Raw genomic sequence first — 20,269 nt, 5'->3', positions numbered from 1 at the left:
ATAAAGTTTCTGTCTAATAGTCAGCTGGATTAAAGAGAAGGCAGAATTTTAACCCTGGGAATTGGATGTCACCTTTGATAAAACTGACTTTGATAAACTGCTTCAGTATCTGATATCATGTGTAAATACTGGGGTTGGATGGTTTTAAGAGCTTCTCAGGCTCTCCCAGCCCCTGGATACAGGAACGTGCTTGGGGACATCTGTTCACTGTATTTCTTTTGGGGTCTTTTTCTGAGTGATTTCTTGAGCCTGTGTTTTAAAGCAAGAGCATAGAGCTAAAATGTAATGTGGTTTTTGAGCAGGAATGATTTTTTTCACAAGGTGCTTAAAAAAATTGGTAACCACAGTAAAAACTCACTCTTGCAGACCCTCTTTTTGTTACAGGTGTTGACCTTGAGAACTGTAAAATATCCTCAGGTGCTCTTATCAGCATTTTGCTTCCCTTTCTAAAACATACAGTAAACTAAATCTATGATCCCTATGATTATGTAAGTGAAGAAAAATTAACTTGTAAATAGACAGTTGAAGGCTTTGTAATTAATTTTTTTCTTGCTGTGTTACTGCTCACTTGGGGGGAAAAAACTGTAAAAAGGGAGTGCAAAGTAGGTTTTGGGTTTTTTTAAGGATTTGAGACTAAGCACCACTCTATCTCTCTGGTAAGGCCAGTTGTCAGAATGAAGTTCTGTCACAAATTGGAGTTCCTCATACCTGAATGTAAGGAAAAAACTGGCAGTTTTTAAAGACCTATAGATTGTTCATTAAAATATAAATAACCCTAGATGTCAGAGGCTTGTGGAACAAATTGTTGGGACAGCTGAGTAGCTGAAAGCTTTGCTAGTACATCTCTATGCTGAAAGGTCTTGCTATTTAAACCTGGGAGGGAAAACACTGGTTCACAGTAACTGATGGAGGTGAGCTGGACACTGTGATCTGTCCTTTCCTCTTTGGCCTCTCTTCATTTATTTATTTTTATTACTAAGAATGTGAAATTTGATATTGCCTATTTTGTCTGGTCTTGCAAGTTAAAGTAACTGTCATTCATATATATACATATATATATATGTGTGTTTATAATTCTTTAATTGAGGTCTTTAAAATTCTTCCTTAGGACTTTTTAAAGTATGGTGTTGAGTTCTATCATAGTCTGATTTAGGAAAAAAATCCATTTCCTAGCAGTTTTTCTTAATTTTTCTGTTTTTCTTACTTTTTTTTCCCTTTCAGTGCTTCTGTCTAAAGATTAGTGGAGATAATAAGCTATATTTAATTCATGAGTGTAGGTAGAACTAAGGGCCAGAGTAAGGGAGCCTTCTCCATACAGAGCTTGCTAGAGAGCCATTAGATGCCTTGGCAAGGAAAAACCTTTTCCTTTGTTTACTGAGGAAGCATTTGCCTTGAAAGGGACTCTTTCTTTGTGTGATTTTTTTCTCATCAATTTGTTTTAATTCATAGAGTGACATTTGAAAACCAAGGTATGTGAAATGCTGTGGAGGGTAGGGTTTGCTGTTATGGGAACAAAGTTAGTTTCCTGCCCAGGTTGGCTGCTGCTTCTGTCTCTTGCTCTCAGCTCTGGAACATTTTTTTGTTTGTTTGTTTGCATAAAGGATCTGGCTTGAAAATCACCAGAAGTGAGAAAACGTAGCAAGTTTGCTCCAGGTGTGTTTAAGTTATGGATGGAACTAAGAGTTAAGTGCTTTAATTGACAAGGTCTGTATGTCATTAGCCCTCTTGTGGTTGGTAGTAACGTGTGTGTGGATATATATAACCAGTTCATCATGGGGATGTTTAATACCATTATTTTTTCATGTTTAGCTCAGATGGCAGCTGGAGATTGTAGCAGGCTGAAGTCTTTGCATTGCTTTGTTAGGAGCTGAGATTGCCACTGTGTGTTGATTACAAAATGTGTCCACTTCTGTTTTTTTGTTGAGGGAGGGCTTTCATTCCACTTCCTCTAAAGGTGATTAAACCTCCTTGAATTTACACACTTGAGAGATGGCTTGATGCCTGCATGGGAAACTAGGCTGTCATTGAAATTTTTATCTTTGCTGCTCTCTCTCATTTTTTTTTTTTTTAAATATGGCAAGGATACATAGAATTGCTTTGATGCCTCTGAGGTTTTTCCCAAGCATGAAATCAAAGTGTGTTTTTTCAGGAGTGAGCCTCTTCCTGTAATCCTTAAAGCTTGTAATATATAGAAGCTTTATAGACCTTTATAGGATATATAGACCTCAGGATTATAGAGAAAAGCAGAAGGAGTCCCATGACTTGTGTAGAGGTTGTAAAGTGTGTAGGTCAATGAAAAGTTTTGATTGATATTCAGAGAATTGTTTTAAAATACTGTGTTGTTGACTGCTTTTTGGATCACTTACTAATTTTTGATTGTCTCAGAATTATGATAATGCAGTTTTAATAACTCTTTGGCCATTTATTTTAAAAAATCTGGGGAGCTAAATAATAACTTGATGGCTTCAGTAGGTCTGCTTGTATGTGTAGTTTTTCATTATAAACAGGTAAGCAAGCTTATATATACAGTTATAAAAACTGGTTGAAAAGGTATTTTTGTGCTGTTAAATAGTTATTCCAGTGAAAGTAAGCATGATGCACTGCAGTTTGTGAAGTGTTTTGTTACTTGAAATTTTGTCCTTTTTATTCAGTAGAGAAATACTTGTTTCAGGTTCTGGTTTCAATGAAACAGGTTTTTTTTTTTTTTTGTGTTCCTTCTCTTCCTGACAGTAAATGTAAATTGCATTCTGTTAGTAGTATTTTATGATAAAGATACTGGCTTGTGTGACTGGGAGACTCAACAAAGGCTGTAGATGTCCATAGGATCAGTTTAGTGAAAGCAGATGGGATCCATGTGTGGTGGTGTCCATTCAGACTGGAAGAAACAAGGGGAAGATATGCTCTGGACACTCCAGAGATGACTTTGGGTGAAGTTTTGTGCTGATGGATAGCTGAATAGCTGAATTTATGTGCCTCCAGCCTTAGAGTCAGAATGTTGTGTGGCAAGGAGCTGGTTTGGCTGGCAAGTAATGGATTTATGAACTTTTCATTTTTTTTGAGTCATGTGTGTTAGAATCTGAGGATGATTTAGTTGGAAGAGCTTTTGGTGGCTGTCTGCTCCAGCCTCCTGCACAAAGCAGGGCTGACGTCAGCGTTAGACTGTGTGTGACAGAAAGTGAGTGAGGCTGATCATGGAATAGCATATGGTAAGGTTTTTATGTAAAAACATTTCATAACTTGTCTTAATAAATCAGAGGCCCCATTCAACTACCATTAAAACCAGTGGAAGCTTTTATGGTAGGCTTAGTTAATGCTGAATCATCTGCATATGTGATTTTTTTCTGAAATACTAATTTTAAGAGTACTATGGCCAGGATCAGGCTAACATCGCAAGTCAGTTGACAAAGATACGGTTCTTAGATTGAAACAAGTGATTTTTTTTTTTAGAAAATTTTGCAAAAATGGATAAGCTATGAAAAACTATCGTAGTTCATGTGTAGTATACAGTCTGATACATGTTCTGATTCTCTCTGTTAGAATATTTTATTAAATACTTACTCTTGAATGTTTGTCTCCTGATGTATAGGATGTCTCACAACTGCAAGAGCAGGAAACCTTAAAGAACGGGGGGGGGGGGGGGGGGGAGGAGAATTTCCAAAGCCCAAAGAAGCTGGTTATTTAAATTATGTTTCAGAAATGAACCCCTGAACCCTCTCAGCGTCCCATATCTGTTAATTCAGTGATTGTTTTCAGTGAATATAGTCTGAAGCTGTGTTCTTCCACTTTGAAAATATATATGGGCTATATAATATGTGTGATGAGTGGGATAGAGGTGGTGTAGTGGGGTTTCGGTTGCATTCACAGTCTGGCTTCTGGCCTTTCTGAGGAGCAAGTAGACAGACTTGGCATCTTGATCTGTAACGCCTCGTGGAAGGGCACAGATGAAATAGTTATCTACCAGCAAGTTTTCCATGTGCAAAGTAGGCAGATGTGGAAGTAATTTTTTTATCTGGAAAGTGAGCACTTGCAGGATTTTGGGATAGGATTTGGAATGAGAAGCATTTGTGTTCCAGCCAATGGCAAGGCCAAGGGTGTGGTTCCCTGACTGTGCTTGGAGCTTAATCGCTGGTGTCTGCCTTTGGCTGTGAGTCTGGTAATAAAGGTGGAGGTCATGCTGTGTTCTGGTGGGGGAAGTGGGAAAAGGGTTCATATTTGGCTGTGTGCAGGTGAAGCAAGAAGTGGATATCTCTCCAGCCTGCCTCTACCTACCAAGTTCACAATAGTAGGTAGGAAAGGAGGAGAACATCTGGTGTCATGTTACTTAGTGTTCTAATTTTTTCTTGGGTTTGGTTATTAGGTGTGTAGATTTTGTTAGTCTCTTGTGTAATTTCTATCTTTGAAGGGTTACTTGTATTTGTCATTGCTGTCTAGAGTGCAACATGTTGCAAGTTGAGGTGCTCCATAAAGCTTTAGGTGCATGTGTGCAGTGAGCAGAGGAGTGCCAGTTTGAAAGTGCCATTTGTGGTAGTCACAGACAATTTTTGATCAGAAGCTGCCAAGAGATTTAAATACTTTTGCAAGGGTTTCAGACAGGGAGATTATAAGACTTCAAGAGATCTAGAAATGTAAGTGTAAGAATTGAGGTGTAGTTTCTGGAGCAGTGAATGGTTTGGACATTGTTTCTTTCACAGAAAGCTTTCTGGTGTGTGGGTAGATAGGCCTTGGAAAATTCACCACTTTTATCCGGAATCAGGTTGGTAAGCCAGAAGGGACTCTTGTGACATGTCTGACATCTTGTGTAATGTGACTAATATATTTTTTAAATTAATTTTCTGTTTAAACTAGAACATACTTACTAGAAAACAATTTCACATTGATCTAAAATGAGGTAACTTTGTTGATTATATCTGAATGTCTTGCTTCAGTCCTTTCACTGAATAAACTTGGGTCTTCTGATGTTTTTACTCGAGTGATCATTTACAGACTGAGGTGCTTATTTTTTTTTTCTCAAAGCTCAATAAATAGAGCTTTATTATGTTGGTGTTTTTTCTTCTCACTGTAGGGTATGTCTGTCAGGTTCTGTCAATTTTTGAACACCTGGTTTATCAACTCTTTTGCCTCTTGCAACAGAAAGGACACTGTGTCCCTTTAGTGGTAAAATTTGACGTATAATTACTCTACATTTTCTTTTTCTTGGGTTAAGTGTGTTTTGTTAGCTCTTCTAGTCAATGTTGTATCCATTATTCTTTTTCAGTTGATTAATGCCGTAAATCTCAGCATGGTTTCAGTACTGTGTTTTTCCAGAATAGTTTTTCATTTCTTATGTATCACCTGTGCTTTCTGCTTGTGTGTCTCTTGACTTTGCCTTATTCAGTCCAACCTGCTATACTGGCCTGAGTCACTGAATAATTCATGATGGTGCTATTGATGATGTGTCATTTCCATTATTTACCATATCCATGCTTGTCATCCTTAGGTTTTAGAAGTTTTGTGGCCATTGTTACAGACTCTGTAGAAGATAGCTTCTTATCTTTTACTTGGTTTTGAGAATTTTGTTCTGTCTGAGACAGGTTGTTGTAGATTCTTTAGAAGAGAAGAAAAACGAGGTTGTGATGATTTGAGATTTTGTGTGGTTCTGAATTACTTCGTCCTTTTTAATGTCCTGCTGAAGTTAAAATTTATCTACTTGCTCAAGCAATGATATTTCTACTCTTAGAAAAGTATATTTTGATTACATGTCTTCCATAAATCTGTGTTGCCTGGCCTTAATTATGTCAGTGTCCTTTAATCAGTGTTGTCTGCTTTAGCCAGTGATTAATATCAAACAGGTTGTGTAGCCACCTGAGTCATCCTGTTTACCATTGTACTTCAAAGGTGGCATATAGTTGTGGATCATCTTTAATATTTCAAGAATTAGAGAAAATCAGCATTAATTATTCAGTCAACCTGTTATTTTTTTTTAAAACCACAGTTACTTGCACTGACATTAGCTAGCTCTAGTAGCTGCCCATGGAATGTTTTCTTGCTTGTGGAAGGTGAAGTTTTCTCATCTTGATGTAATGTGGCTGTTTAATGGTGGAACTCTGCTGTTAAAATCCTTCTCCATATTTATTTAAGGAGAATCCATTTGCTTCCAGTTAAGTCTGCTCATGCTGGATTTCTGTTGTATCCTTTGGTTCTCACATTTTCATGCAGTTTCTAGGTTTAAAAGACTCTTTCAGACCTACAGTAGCAACAGAACTACCTTGAAAGGAAAGAGTACTTCCTAAACACCTCTGATCATTTGAAAATAAAATAGCTGTGTATAGGAAGGATCAGTGGTATATTTTTTTTTCAAGGTTTAGGTTTCCAAAGGTAAAAGAGCTAAGCACGTGGTGGCCCCAAAGCTATAAATTGCAATGACAGTCAAATCTTTAATTAGGTTTTTGTTTTTTTTTTTTTTTTTTTTTTTTTTTTTTTTTTTTTTTTTTTTTCCACAGAAAAGATTAGATGGTCAGACCTGAATGCAACAATTGCCTGGGCTTAGCTTGGAATGCTAAGAACCTCTGTCTTGGTAGCCTCTACTCAATGCAGCAGAACATCTTGGTGAGACAGTCATGTGCTGCAAGCTGAGAGAATTCTGTAATGGAAGTGTAGGATTTTAACATTGCCTGAAAATCTCAATGCAGGTGCCTATCAGTAACAAATGAACCTTAAATGGCAATTTTGTTGAGGTTGAGCAAAGCCTGGAAAACATGGTAATTTTGATTTGTCAAATCTCTGAAAACAGCTTTTTGTCTAGATATTTATTAGCTAACTGTATGTTTTAAATAAGATACCAGAGCTTATGGGCAGAGTGTGCCATGGTAATTGTAGACCTTCAACTGAAATATCTTACAGATTTTAACACATAAATCTAGCTAGTAGAATCAAGTTCTGGCTTGTGTCTGTAGCAGATGTTTGAGAGCTTTAATACATTAAGTACTAAATAGTGAGCTTGAAAAATAATTGAAGAAACTGTAAGCTTGGTAAAATAACTCTTGTTCCTAAAGTGAGACAGTGAAATGAGTGTTGCTGATAGCAGCTTCTGCACATATAATATTACCTGTTAATTGTGAATGAAAACTACTTAAAGGCTTCATGTTATTGGTTTACAGTTTGTGTCTGTTCAGAAGGTGGATTTCTGACTTTCCAAGTACTAAACAGCTGGCAAAATAGTTTTTTTTTTTTATTTTTTCCCCTCTTGCCAGCCTGCAGGTTGTTGGTGGGGTTGATACGATTTCTTCCCTTTCCACTTGTGCATGCTGAGGGCAGGTTGGTGGCTGGTTGTGGTTGTTAGCTAGGAAAATGGGGTCCCAATTCCATTTACCAGCCAATTCCATTTTTCCTGAAAAATGTGCAGGAAAACCCCAACTGTTTGTAAAGTTGCACTGGCACCTTGATCAAATATTGACCTTACTTGAAGAAAACTTTGGGAAAATGTTCCCGTTTGGAGGAGTGGTGGGAAGCACCAGGTCGCCACCTTGGCCAGGCAGTGCTGTTAACTGACCACTATCAAAATGTTGCCTCAGTTTCCTGCTTCAGCTTGAGGCTGCCTGTGTGCTGTCTGCCTATATAAAATTTATGGCTGTGGAGATTCCTCAGTCAATAACCTTTGATTTGTAGAAAACCTCAACTCACAAAACTAGCTGTTCAGAAAGGGGCTTTTCCCTCACCAAATAATATCAAGGAGAAAATATTAGGTATATAATGTTTTTTGTAATATGCCATCCTTGATTAATAAGGAAACAGCATTTTAATAAAGACCAAAATCAACATTTCTGTTACTAGTATTGGATTTTAAGACCCAAGAAAGTGGTCTAGATAATAAAGATGTGATAAGTTCACACCTCTTGCTTAGCCAGAATGGTTAAGTTTGTGACCTGATCATTCATTCCCTTCTCTGAATTCCTCATCCTTTTTCTTACTCCACCCTGACTTTTGCCTCCTGTGATGCAAGTGCTGCCTTGTCCACCCAACTCGCCTTTCCAGTTAGTGCAGCTTCTCCTGCACACGAGCCAGGTGTGGTGTGCAGTCACTGTCAGAGGTTCCTCTCAGTTTGGTTTCCATGCTCTCCCCTTTTGGCCACCACTTTGAGAGCCAGTGGAAGCAGCACAGGGTTTCCACTCCCTGTTTCATCTGCTCTGACGTGGCTTTAGTGTTTTCCTCTGGTACACTTGCTGTCCTAGCTTTCCTGAGTCTTTTCCCTGTTCTCTGCCATCCTCCTAAATCACTGCTCATTTTGAGGGTGCCTCTTGTCCAGCATTTTTCTCTCAGCCTTGTCTGTAATTTTTTACATGTGTGTTTTATTTCTGGATAGTGTTGTCTATTCAGGTCACCTGTCACACCTATTCAGATTATCTGCACATCTGTTTCATTCTGTTTTGGGTTTTGAGGGTGATATAGTCAGTTCAATTTCATTCACTTGCAGTTGTCTTGTTTTCAGTTCAAAATTCATACAGTCAGAACTTCTAGGCATGGAGTAACTTAACCTGAATGCAACACAGAAGAGGAAGAGTTCACAAAACAAAGTGCAGTGGCCAAAATGAGGGATGGGAAAAGCCATTTAGCAGCTCACTGGGATGAGACAAGCATTCTTGTAGGCACTAAACTGCTAAGGAGTCTAGTACAGAAACACCATCCTCAGTTTTTTGAGAGGGTAATGCAGAGGCTGGAGAGTGGGGCCGAGTGGGTCCAGAACCAGTGAACGGCTTGAGCTTAACTGTGTTCTAATGCTTTGTCCTTGTATGTGATGCTTTTCAGCTGTGTTTTCATTGTTTAACCCTGAGTGCCAGCCTTTTTGGTGTTACTGATACTAGACAAGCTTTGATGTTAGGAGTTAAAGATCCCAGGTTCCCTGGTGATGCACATGGATTGATCTGAAAACTCTCCACCCCACTCCACCCCCAGCAGGATTACAGGCATTGCAGGAATTGGAGGGACAGCCATCCTATTAAGGCTGCTAGGAATTGTGTTAGAGGCTTGTCTCTGCCCTAGTGTGTGCATGATGGTTTACTTGAATTGCCCCACAGTATTTTCTGTTGTGGCTGCTGCATGTTGTCTTTGGGTTCCTCACCTTTTATTTTGATTTGCAGGATGATGAATGGATATACCTTGAATGTTCTAATGAGCTGTCAGCTGCTTCAGAAAGGCAACTCACATCAGACCAAAATAATCTCAGACTAGGCTTGTGAGAATATCTGGGTATTTTTGTATTAGCTTTTGGTGCAGGTGGTAGGGAGAATTCCATTTCATTCTCTAGAATTATTCTAGAAAATAAAAACATTAAGACGTGTATCTAATTTACTCTGTTTGGGACAAAGAAGATATGGCATGTTGGTAAAACACATAAGCCAAATGTTAGGTAGTGGGTTTAGGCTGCAGGGAGTTTTATAAGCATTTATAATTTTATGCCCAAATTAATTGGGTAAAATTGGCTCAAGCAGTATTAGCATATTTGGTTTTAGTATGTTTTGTCATTTTCTAGCTTTGAGGGTCTTGATTCATTTTCTTTAATATCATTACTTCTGTGGAACATATATAAGAAAAAAGTTTCCTTCCTTTGTTTAATTTTGTCTTGTTTTTTTCAATAACTAATACCCTTTCCTCTTCTATCTCCCTGGATTTTGTTTTTCTCTTTCATCACCTTTTACGCAAAGTGTAGACAAACTCATTGACTTAGTCCCTGGATCTGCTAGGGGATGTGGTTCTGATACAGCAGAGTTCCCTCCCTGATGTTATGGGCTCTTGAAGTCTAATCAACCAGTGTCTGCAGATGAGGCTTCAGATTCTTCATTTTCTTGGGCTTTACCTACAGTGTGTTTGGTTTGTTACAAACAAGACTGTCTTCCTGTGCAGATTTGGATTTGGCTGCTGCTGGAAGGAAAGAGGAGCTTGTATTTATTGTGTGAAAAGACACTTCTCCAGAGCTGCCTGGGCTGGACTTGCTTCTGTCAGGGAAAAGTTCATAGCCTTACCCTAGTCTTGTTTTTTCCTTCTTGCATGGCTTCATCTGCTCTTTTCTGTACACTCTGGATATATGTAAGGACTTGACCTGAGCTTTGCTAGTGTCTGCAGGACCTACCCTGGCTAACAGCAATGAAATTAGCTGAAGTCTGAAGTTATGTATATTTTTTTGCTTAATAAAACCAAGAGTGAAAGAAATATTGTTGTTTGCCTGCAGAATTTTGGAGGATGTTGTAGCATAGGATGTACTCATTCTTTAGAAGGCTGATTTTTCAAGAATGAGCAGTGGAAAATTTTTGAATACTCTGCCACTCAGCTGGCAAATCTATCTTGCTGTAATTCTAGTGGGTTTTTTTTCCTCTTGTAATTGTCAGGAAGCAGCAATTCTGTTAATTAAGCATCAGTGTTCTTGGAGAAGAGGATTATGCATCAAGTTCTCTGTGCTTGTACAAATTGTTTCCTCAGATACCCTAATCCAGTGTCCTGTTTGAGCTGTTAAAAGAGGGATTTAGGGAAGAAATCTTGATGCAGTTGCTCCTCTGTTACTGAATGAATCTGTGTTGGAAAGCTGAAATGGATTCCTTAAAAAAAAAAAAAATTCATTGTAGTAAATTTTTTCACTTTTTTGCATGACCAGGTATGCTTTCGTATTTTGAGTTAATCTATGAAGGGCTGTATCAATCCAGCTGTTTTCATAATAAATATTTTTAATTTTCAGGTTCACAGTTTTTAAAAAAGAGGAATAGAACAGGAAAAAATGGCAGCAGAAACTCAGACACTTAACTTTGGGCCTGAATGGTAAGTTACTTCTGTTTTGTCAGACTCCAGAGCTCATCCAAAAGAATTTTTTGCCTTTGGAGCAGAATTGATTATGGGACTGAATGGAATATAAAATCTTTGGGTTTTTGTCCTGCTTCACCTCAGTCCCTGGTGTGTGATCTAAAGCAATATTATAAAATTAGTCTTCATTTTGTGAAGCATTTGAGGGAGGAGTAATGTTTATGATCTCAGAGGTATGCACAGAGTAATTGAAGATGTGCTTATTCAGTCTTTCTATGCAATGCATATTAATAAGGACGTTCTTAAACTATTTTCACTATACTTAAATCTATAGCTAAGCAAGCATTTCATTTTCTCAGTTTTAAAAAACCTAACCCCTGTTTGAAATACGGTAGAAGTGTGAGTTTTGTGTCAGTGTCCTGCACGTTTGTATTGAAAAATGTCAGGAAAGGAGAGCTGTTGTATTCAGGGGAATCCATGCTGTCATGTAATTGTGTCAGCTGTTAGTTTTACAGCTTGTCTGGCATGCATTGTCCTGGCTTTTGCTAAAGAGCAATTGCACAGGTGTGATTATTCAGTATTTGTTCCAATTTCTTGTTAAAGGATTGGTGACTTTGGTTACAAACAAGAATTCTGAGTGGTGTGGTTTCTGAGGAGAGATTGATCCCCAAGTGTGTGAATGGGAATGTGAGTGGTTATAGGAAATGCAGTTGCTGCATGGCCTATGATAGAACTGTTACTTGAATAGCATTCACTTTTGCTGACACATTTCTATACACAATGTACAGAAATTGGAGAGGATTCAGTGAAGAGGTAAGATGTGATTTGCAGCCTGTGAAACAATGAGAGCTCAGTCTATCTTGTTAGAATGAAAGAAGGTTAAAGAATGGATTTGTCAGTATCTATAAATATACCCACCAGGCAAATATCTTGTGCTGGAGTGCTCATCAGTGTAAGAGACAGAAATGATTAGACTCTTGATGGATGGAAGCCATAGTTTTACTTAAAAAAAAAGAAAAAAAAAGAGAAGGGGAAAGACAATTCTAAAAAATGCATGTAGTTCAGCAGTAACTTAGCTGCTATGTCATAGTGAGGGGACTGTCTCCAGTTAGTTTAAAAACCAGATTAGAGTATGTGTGGAAGCATGTATTGTACCTCAGTGAACTAGCATATTTTTACAGGAAAAATGGAACATAAGATTTATGATTTTTCTCTTGGATTGTGGTATAGTCACATAAGCTGCTGTATCACTTAACAGTGAAACTCTGGGTTACATTTGATCTGATTGGTGTTGAGCATTGCACTGAGCCATCAAATCCTTTAAATAATTCTACTTCAGGCAGTTTATTTGGAAGTGATATGTGGAGGAACTGCCACATGGTGGCACCAAACTAAAAAAATAGCTCATCTTTTAACTTGCAGATGATTTTTTATTTTGCTTAAAGAACAATAAAACAAATTGAAGCATGCTTCAGTAATTAGGTGAAAGGTTGCCTTTGAGTCACTGCTTTAGATTAGAGCTACTTCCCTTCCAAGGATTTTTTGATTGCTGAGAGCAGTTTTTACTGTTTTACTTGTCTAAGTTGCCCATCAAAGAGGATGTAAGAAAATGGGCAGGGTTTTGTTTCTTGACACATGTATCCTTTTGTAAAAGATTCCTCAAACTTAAAAATACCTTTTATTTGGATAGCTGAGGAAGTGGCTGTGTAGAATGAGACTTAATTCACCTGCAGAGTGGGAATAATGTAAAACAGTAAGATGGTACCTGTAAGAAGTCTAGTAATTTATCTGTGTGGGATGGGAACAAATGTGGTAGCATAAATTAGATTTATTAGATTGCTGCTTCCAATGTCTCCGAAGTAGTGTCCCTATATTTTGTGCATACCTTTTAATTTTTTTTTCCTTTTATTGATAGCCTAAGTTAGATGGTATATGCACTCTTTAAAATTAATGGCTTGCCTTTTTATTTTTTTTTTTACTTGTGGAAAAGAGATTTGTGGTAAGGGAGGATTTCAGAGACACAAGAACAAACTTTGTTATAAAATTTACTCTGTTCTGTTAAACTTCATGAAACCTCTGAATAAATTCTTTTCTTAGCTTAATATTTGCTGCACTATCTTAGCATGGTAAGAATTTTTCTTGGCAAAAGGAAGCTGTTGTCATTAAGATGTCCCACTGGTTTGTGTGCAGTCTGTGTAAATAGCTTAGGCAAGGCTTTTGGGGGGGTGTAGCTGACATGCTGTATCGTCAACAGAAGAGTTTTCCTGGGGCAAATTGAATTCCTTGATGTGCTCATAGGAGATCTTTCTTTCTTGCTCTCCTTGCTGTGGGTGAAACAAGAGAGGTTCTTCCACTCTTCCTATTGAAGCACTGACATTTAGAGTTGTGAAGTTAAACTATTAACATCTTTACTTTCAGTACTGTATTTATTTTGCTTGTGTGAAATCTGTAAATGTGCAGAGGGATGGTAGCACAGGTGAAGATATTCTCAATTCAGTTTTCATTGCTTTTCTGCTTTCTTTTAGGCTGCGAGCTTTGTCTAGTGGCGGGAGTGTGACATCCCCTCCTCTGTCTCCGGCTTTGCCGAAGTACAAACTAGCAGACTATCGCTATGGGAGAGAAGAAATGTTGGCACTTTTTCTAAAGGATAATAAGGTGAGCAGGAAGGTGGCCTGATGTGTGTATTCCTAATGATAGTCTTGTGGTTAGGAATAGTTGGTTGTATTTTGTGATTATGTACAAATAAATCACGTATCCCTTGCAATCCCAGACTGGAGAGGTCTGATTGTGGGGGGTTTTCATGTGTGCACTTGTTTCATTGCACTTTTACCAGATTCAGTATGTTTTTGGGGGTTTTGTTTGTTTGTTTTTGTGTGGGTGTTTTTTGTTGTTTTTTGGGTTTTTTCACATTTTAGGTGTAACTTCCTGTACCCCAGAGAACAAAAAAAACTGATTGCTATATTCAGTCCCACTGCCACAGATGACTGAGGGTTAAAGTCTCCTTGCAGCTGTGCAGATTTGCTTGCCTCAGTAGGATTTTATTTAATGTAGTGCATAATAGTTACTTGATTCCACTACAGAGTCAGGCAGTAAATCATAGGAGCAGATCTTGTGGAAAAAAAGCAAAAGGTCTCTATTTGTCCCATTTTAAGTCAGTTCACTTTAACAGGTAACTAGCCCAGTGAGAGCAGTCCTCAGTTAGCTCAGGTCTCTGGACACAGAAACAGTGACCTGTAATGCATAAGAGCAGTGTAGAAAATCAAGAACTTCCTTCTGGTTTCACTTCAAATGAGGGCTCTCACTGATGTAAAAGATACAAAATTTCAGAGATCTTTCAGACAAATAAGTAATACATTCTGCAGTTGTAAACATTGGGTTTTTCTTTAGATGGAGACAGTGATTAGTTTATTATTGCAGCAGACTTGGAAGTCTCAATTCCCTTGAGAGCTTACCCTTGAGGGAGGGAGGGACTGTAAGAAATGATGTCAGGATTGTACCTTGGGCTTGGAATGGAGATGAGCACACACCGCTTCATGTTCCTATCCTGGCTTTGCTGTGCTGACATTCTTGTGCAATGTTGGGAGCCCTGCATTGCTTGAACATGGATTTAAGGGCATTGAATGTCAGAGATTTTTCTAAGTCTGTTAAGTGTGGTATAGCTTAAAGCCATGGTTTAACATGTAGAATTGTCCTGTTCTACTTCAGGAAACTGCGATTTAAATCTTGATGTTAGCTTGAATAGGTCAGCCAGTCAGAAGTAATTTTTTTTTTTTTTTGCAGTTTGTGTTTGTTATGTCAGATGATGCTGCAGCCTCTGCTCTTGAGGCTGATTCAGAACAACCCTCAAATATCCTGTGTTAGAGGAAGTTCTCTGATCGTTATGAATGGTCCAAAAGAATATTTTCTTCCTATGTGTTTGCCAAAAGGGCATTATGATTAGACTGTGTCTTTCTTTTGATATCCACGTGTTTCCAGGGTGTCGAGTGATTCTAGTTAAGAAGACTGAGAAGACTCTTGGCAGTGGTTTTAGTCAGCTAGTAGATGTCAGCAATATTTTTAAGCTTTTGCATCTCTAATTAATGGAGAGACTGACTGTAAGCAGGAAGACTTCTGCTAGCATATATCTAAATGAAAAAACGTCTTTGGTGTAATGACTAATTATTTTTGAAGCAGTTATCCATTGGCATATTTGGAGCTCACTTGGCTGTATGTAACTGGAGGTTCTTGTCCACATTCTCAAAGTCACATCTATTGATGGAGCTTCTGATTAAAAAATTATTTTGATTTAAATCGTTAGTGTTTTCTAGTTAATCTGTACATATGGTTTCTTTGTACTTGGCTTTGTTTTGTGTGTTTTTTTGATTGATTTGGATTTGGTCCTTTTTTGTTTTTGCTCTTCTTGTTGGTTGTAGATTGGAGTTGCTTACTTTAAATCAGATACAGCCTCTCTACTGTAGATGGTAGTTTTGTTAGTTAAAAGTCTGTCTGTAAAAATGTGTTGAAATTAAAAGCAGTAGTTTTTGATTTACAAGATGAAATGTCACTTGATTTGGATTTCAGCTGCAGTGCTGTGTAAGTTTGAGTTCTGATGTCTGTGGCCTTGTGGGTGGGTGATGCTTTGGATGCCTTGTTTATAAGAATGCTTTTTTATGGGGCTTGTAAATTTGCAGTAGAGTTATACCCACCCCCAATTAGAGTTACTGGAAATACTGGGTAGAAGGAGACAGAGTTGGAAGAATAAAAATTGTGTGAATCAATGTGTGTGGCATCATCTCTGAAGTGAAAATACTTGCATATAGTAAAATTCTCTTTTTCTTTCATACAGATACCTTCAGACCTTCTGGATAAGGAATTTTTGCCTATTTTACAAGAGGAGCCCCTGCCACCACTGGCACTTGTACCTTTTACAGAAGAAGAACAGGTTTGTATCTTTTTTAATGTTTAGATTAGTCTAAAGACATAATAAAGAGTATGCTTCCATTAAGAAAAACAATAAAATTTGAAATTTACTATTAAGTCTTCGAGTGTACTGGTTTGAAAGCAAACCAGCGGGAGATTTCAAGTCAAAACTACATTTTAATAGGAAAATTAAAAGAAAGGCAGTAGTACAGAAACTCTGACTTAAACTGATAGTGAGAGTAGAACCTGACTCCCTGTTGGCCAGGGTGGTGGTAGCAGTCCCATTAAATGGTGGCTACAGAACCGTTGGAGTGATGGATGTGGTTTTGTCAAAGCAGTGATCCTGTGGAAAGATCTGGTCCTTCTCTGGAGGTCCAGTGCTGCTTATTGAGCTCTGGTCCTCTGGGAATCCAGCGGTAGTGCTCTCCTGGTGTTCCAAGTGTCACATTATATAAAGGTAGGAATGTTTGGTTCCTCCCCCTGGGTGGGGCATCTCTCAGTGGAAAGATGTAATTCTGAGTCAAGGTCATGGAAGGGGAGGCCTTGATGGCCCTTTAGGGGAGAGAGTCCCCCAGAAGGAGTTAGCACGGATGAGTCACGAAGGAGATAAAGAACACTGCCTCAATTATTTTAACATCTTACGAAGATGGTAATAGATACATTGCTTTGGTTATACCTTTTCATTGTAACCTAAGACACAGAGAAAGAAATAGTGAAAGCGTGCTATATCAGCATAAAATTTAAGTTCTATCCATGCTCAATTATTGTCTTAAATTTGAAAAAATGTTTCCTCATCCAATGTTCTGTTGAAAGTAGACAGGTTGTTAAATCCAGGATCACCATCTGGGAAGTGTTACCTTTTTTTAAGTATGCACCATTTTCAGAGCAGTGACATTTTCTACAGTTTTTTTACCACCTTCTCTTGGTAACCAGAGAGTGACAAAAGTGGTTAAGTTCTGTAGCTTCAGTTATGTGTTCTTTAGAGCAGTGCTGAAATTTTTTGACTGTTAACATTTATGAAGAAGATGCAGTTGTGTTAACTGCTCTATATATAAGCAGTTTATAGGTGTATGACCACATAGGGATGGGTAAGATGAGAGTGAGAACAGGTAGTCCGTAAGGATTCCATTTCAAGGATGACTGATCTGGGTAGTTTGAAAGCTCTTGCTTTAAATTTGATTCCTAATGGAGTAAACTGCCCATCTTCTCTGGATAAGTGCCCCTGACTTTTGACTCTGAATGATTTCCTCTGGCTGTCAGAACTTTTGATTTTGCCGTTGCTCTCTGATTTGTCATATTTCTTAGCACTTTTCTTACTTGATAATACTGTAGTTTGGAGGGGTTTTTTTTTGTTTCTTTTGTAATAGGAAACTGAGTGTTTTTACTGACTTGAGTAATTTGATTTTTCAGAGGTGGGTAGTGTTACTATTAGTTTCTTAAGATATCAGAACATCTTTCTTCCTTTGCCTGCCCCAGGCTGTTGTGTTCTTGAATTTTTAATTTTGTTCTGTGCCTGGGTGCTTTGGCAAATCCTCTTCTGGATTTCCTTTCTCTTTGGAGTTGGTCCATTCTTCTTGTGTCTCTGTAGGATGCTGTCATTTCACACAAGATACTGATGGTGTAGTTTTTAATCAGCAGTTATATTTGAGTTCACGTGGATGCTCTGTAAGCACTTCATGTCACAGATAGTCTTGAAAGGCAACTGAGATTGAGACTATGCTTTTATGGGAGGTCTTAGCTCCTGTTACTGAGTAGGAAGAGATGGGATCCAGAAATGGTCAGCCAGACATAACAGTAGCACACCTGAATGTTGAACCTTTGTGTAAACATCTTTGGGCATGTAATTCTGGGCTTGATGCACAGTGAAGCCTTTCAGGGAGGACTATAGGCCTTTTACAGTGTAAGGGGGTGCTAACTTCTGGTGATTGTCAAAATATTGTCTGTGAGAAATAACATGAGTTGAAGGCTATGGTATTGGAAGTGTGCTGAGTACAGATGAGATGGTAGTTGCTGCTGAGCTTCAGGGATAGATGTGGTCCTCTGCTGGTGCCCAGTGTTTCACCAGTCTTGAATACTCTGAGGAGTTGGCGTATAGCATGTCATTGCTTTTTCCTGCTCCTTCTCACCTACCATCATACAGGAGCCTTTAAGCAACTTAACAATTCTCTCTAATCTCCACAGAAATCATAATCTGAAAGAAGAGGTCCGTATTCCCTTTTTAAGAAAACTTTTCCTTTAATGCTTTCTGGGGACCCAGAGGATGTGAATAATCTCTTTTTTCAAGTCCTTTTTTATCCTGTCTTCATGACTGATTTGAGGTACCAGGCGAATGACATTTTTTCAAGTTAGAAATTCTGGTGTTTGTTCCCCATGACATAACTTTGTTTGTCATTAAGGGTCATGTTCAAAAGTGATACTCAGGTGAATGTTAATGGATTTGCTGCTAGCTGTGGTGCAGGAAAATTCTTACTATTAAGACTGGCAAAAGAGAGTTCAAAAGACCTTTTTATCCCCTCCATGAATACTTAGCATAGTATTATCTCAGAACTCAAGGGGCAGGGCTTTGGGAGTCCTTAGAAGAGAGGCTGATCAGAACACTAGTACTTTGGCATAGTGTTCAGTTGCAACTGCCTGTCAGGATTCCTTTGGCCTTACATTCAGAACAATTCCTGCTGTGTTACACACCTGATGGTGCTGCAGTTGTATGTATACTATGGGAAGAACTTGTCTTGAGCTGATATGAAGATGTCTTATCTAGGGATGGATGACAGATCATGTCAGCTATATTAACTTAAATGTGTTTAGTCTTGTAGTATTTAATTGGATACTTAAAAGTACAGTGTTCCCTTCAACGTGTCATGGATGTGCTTTGGATGGAATTGCTGGTTCTTTTTATGTAAAATGCTACTTTTCTGAAGATAAAGTTGTTGAGCTAACCTAGAGTTCAACTGATTCATTTAATGTAATGAAATATTGTCTATTTATAATCATAGATTTGTCTAAGATGTGTTTCCAGGGTAGTGTCTGTTGAAGCAAAGAAGCTTTCTGCAGGTGGCTTTAACAGGTCTTTCCACCACAGAGCGCTGGCAGTGTGCAGCAAGTGTTCTTTTGCCTTTCCCACTGCTCCCCTTTTTTCTGTTTGCATTAGGGGAGGATTTGGTTGTCTTAATCTTACCTGCTTGCATAGTAAGGGAGACTCAAACTCTTGCTGAATATAATGGAGATTTGTGTCCTCTTTGGTTATTTTCCTGACACCTGTTTCCTAAGACATCTTCATTTGCTGCTAAAGCTGTTTTTGTGGCAGCTTTGTTTTTCAGTGTGCATTGTCAGCAATGGTCATTGAAGGAATACACTGATCAGTAGTAGGGCAATTTTTGCTTTTTTAACTTAGCTTTTTTATTGCTTACTGTGGTTCTTACCATTGGGTTGTTACCACTAGGCCTTCACTGCAGCAGGCCCTATAGAGGGGAGGGAGAAGTTGCTCAGAGTTCAGGAAGACAAGTCAAATTAAAAATGAATTGGAAAAGAAAATAATCATCTTACTTTGTTCTCACAGGAAGAATAAGGCAGTAAAAAAAAGCAGGAATCTCCTATGCAAGACAATGATTCTGATAAATAGCTTAAATGTTTTTGTAATGAAATATTCTCAGCGCTTCACAAAAAAACAGAAGTATCAACAGCTGGAAAGATGGTGGTTTGCTCAGAGGCAGATGGAGGTGGTTCCTTTTGACTTGCAGTTAAAATGGTTGCTTTAAACTTGAAGAGCTAGCTCAGAAAACAGATTTGCTGGAGGCTGGCCTTGCTTTTTTTGCCATGCATCACTGCATTTTTTCTTTCCCCTCAAGTCTAATTAGTTACCAATTCTTTCTTGAAGGAAGATCTACTTTTGTAGAGAGCACATATCAAGAAGTTTTTGAAATGTTTCTGTAATGTATTAGAACTCCTACTGGCTTTGATCTTAGTGATTTAGATTTCAAATAGTATATTTTCACTTGTCTCATTGTTCTCTGAAGAGCTTCAAAGTCACAGTAATTCAGATGAGTTGATACAAGCACCTTGCTGGCTTTAAGTTCCTTTCAAGAAGCCTGATATAGCAGCTGTTTGGATTCTAATTATTCAAAACTTGCATTCAGAAAGTGTGTGTCAATTCAGGTTCACTTGTTAATGTTTTTCAACATGCTTCTGAATTCTTTGGCCCAGTTTTCCAAGTATTTGTGCTCAGAGAATAGGGTCAAAGTTGGTTATATTTATCCATTCTTTATTGAAATAACTTTTTCTTTAGCAATTGTTTCGTATTAAGCTAAAGTTGAATTTTACTGGTGTTTATGTTCTTATTAAAATGAGCATCACTTAAATCTCAGAAGCCTTAAGTACACTTAATTTTTCCTAAAATGTTACCTTGTGATACTTGGAAAATAAAAAGGCTTATTTCTGCAAAGGAGATTGTTAAATATAATTTTATTCAAGTTGTCTTGGTCTTTACATGTTCCTGCTTTGCTTAAGAACTAAGTTTGGAATTGGTATTAATTGTTGGTGTCAGGTATAGGCAGGTGCCTGTCTCTTTTTGCAGCAGAATGTGTGTTTAACACTGCTGATGTTCTGATGG

At 38.1% G+C, this 20,269-nt stretch overlaps 1 protein-coding gene across 8 annotated transcripts in view; it reads left to right on the top strand.

The window, feature by feature from the left end:
• GIGYF2 (GRB10 interacting GYF protein 2) overlaps positions 1–20,269 on the top strand; it is a 75,473-nt gene that overhangs the window by 1,313 nt on the left and 53,891 nt on the right. For all 8 annotated transcript variants that reach the window (XM_062499244.1, XM_062499242.1, XM_062499241.1 and 5 more), the window contains exons 2-4: positions 10,703–10,782; positions 13,290–13,419; positions 15,590–15,685. In XM_062499244.1, coding sequence (XP_062355228.1) covers positions 10,742–10,782; positions 13,290–13,419; positions 15,590–15,685 — 267 coding nt within the window. In that variant the 5' untranslated portion in view covers positions 10,703–10,741. The remainder of the gene's footprint in view (positions 1–10,702; positions 10,783–13,289; positions 13,420–15,589; positions 15,686–20,269) is intronic.

This window comes from Cinclus cinclus, chromosome 10, assembly GCF_963662255.1.
Source record: "Cinclus cinclus chromosome 10, bCinCin1.1, whole genome shotgun sequence".
Classification (NCBI taxonomy): Eukaryota; Metazoa; Chordata; class Aves; order Passeriformes; family Cinclidae; genus Cinclus; species Cinclus cinclus.
This window is presented reverse-complemented; position numbering and strand designations above follow the sequence as displayed.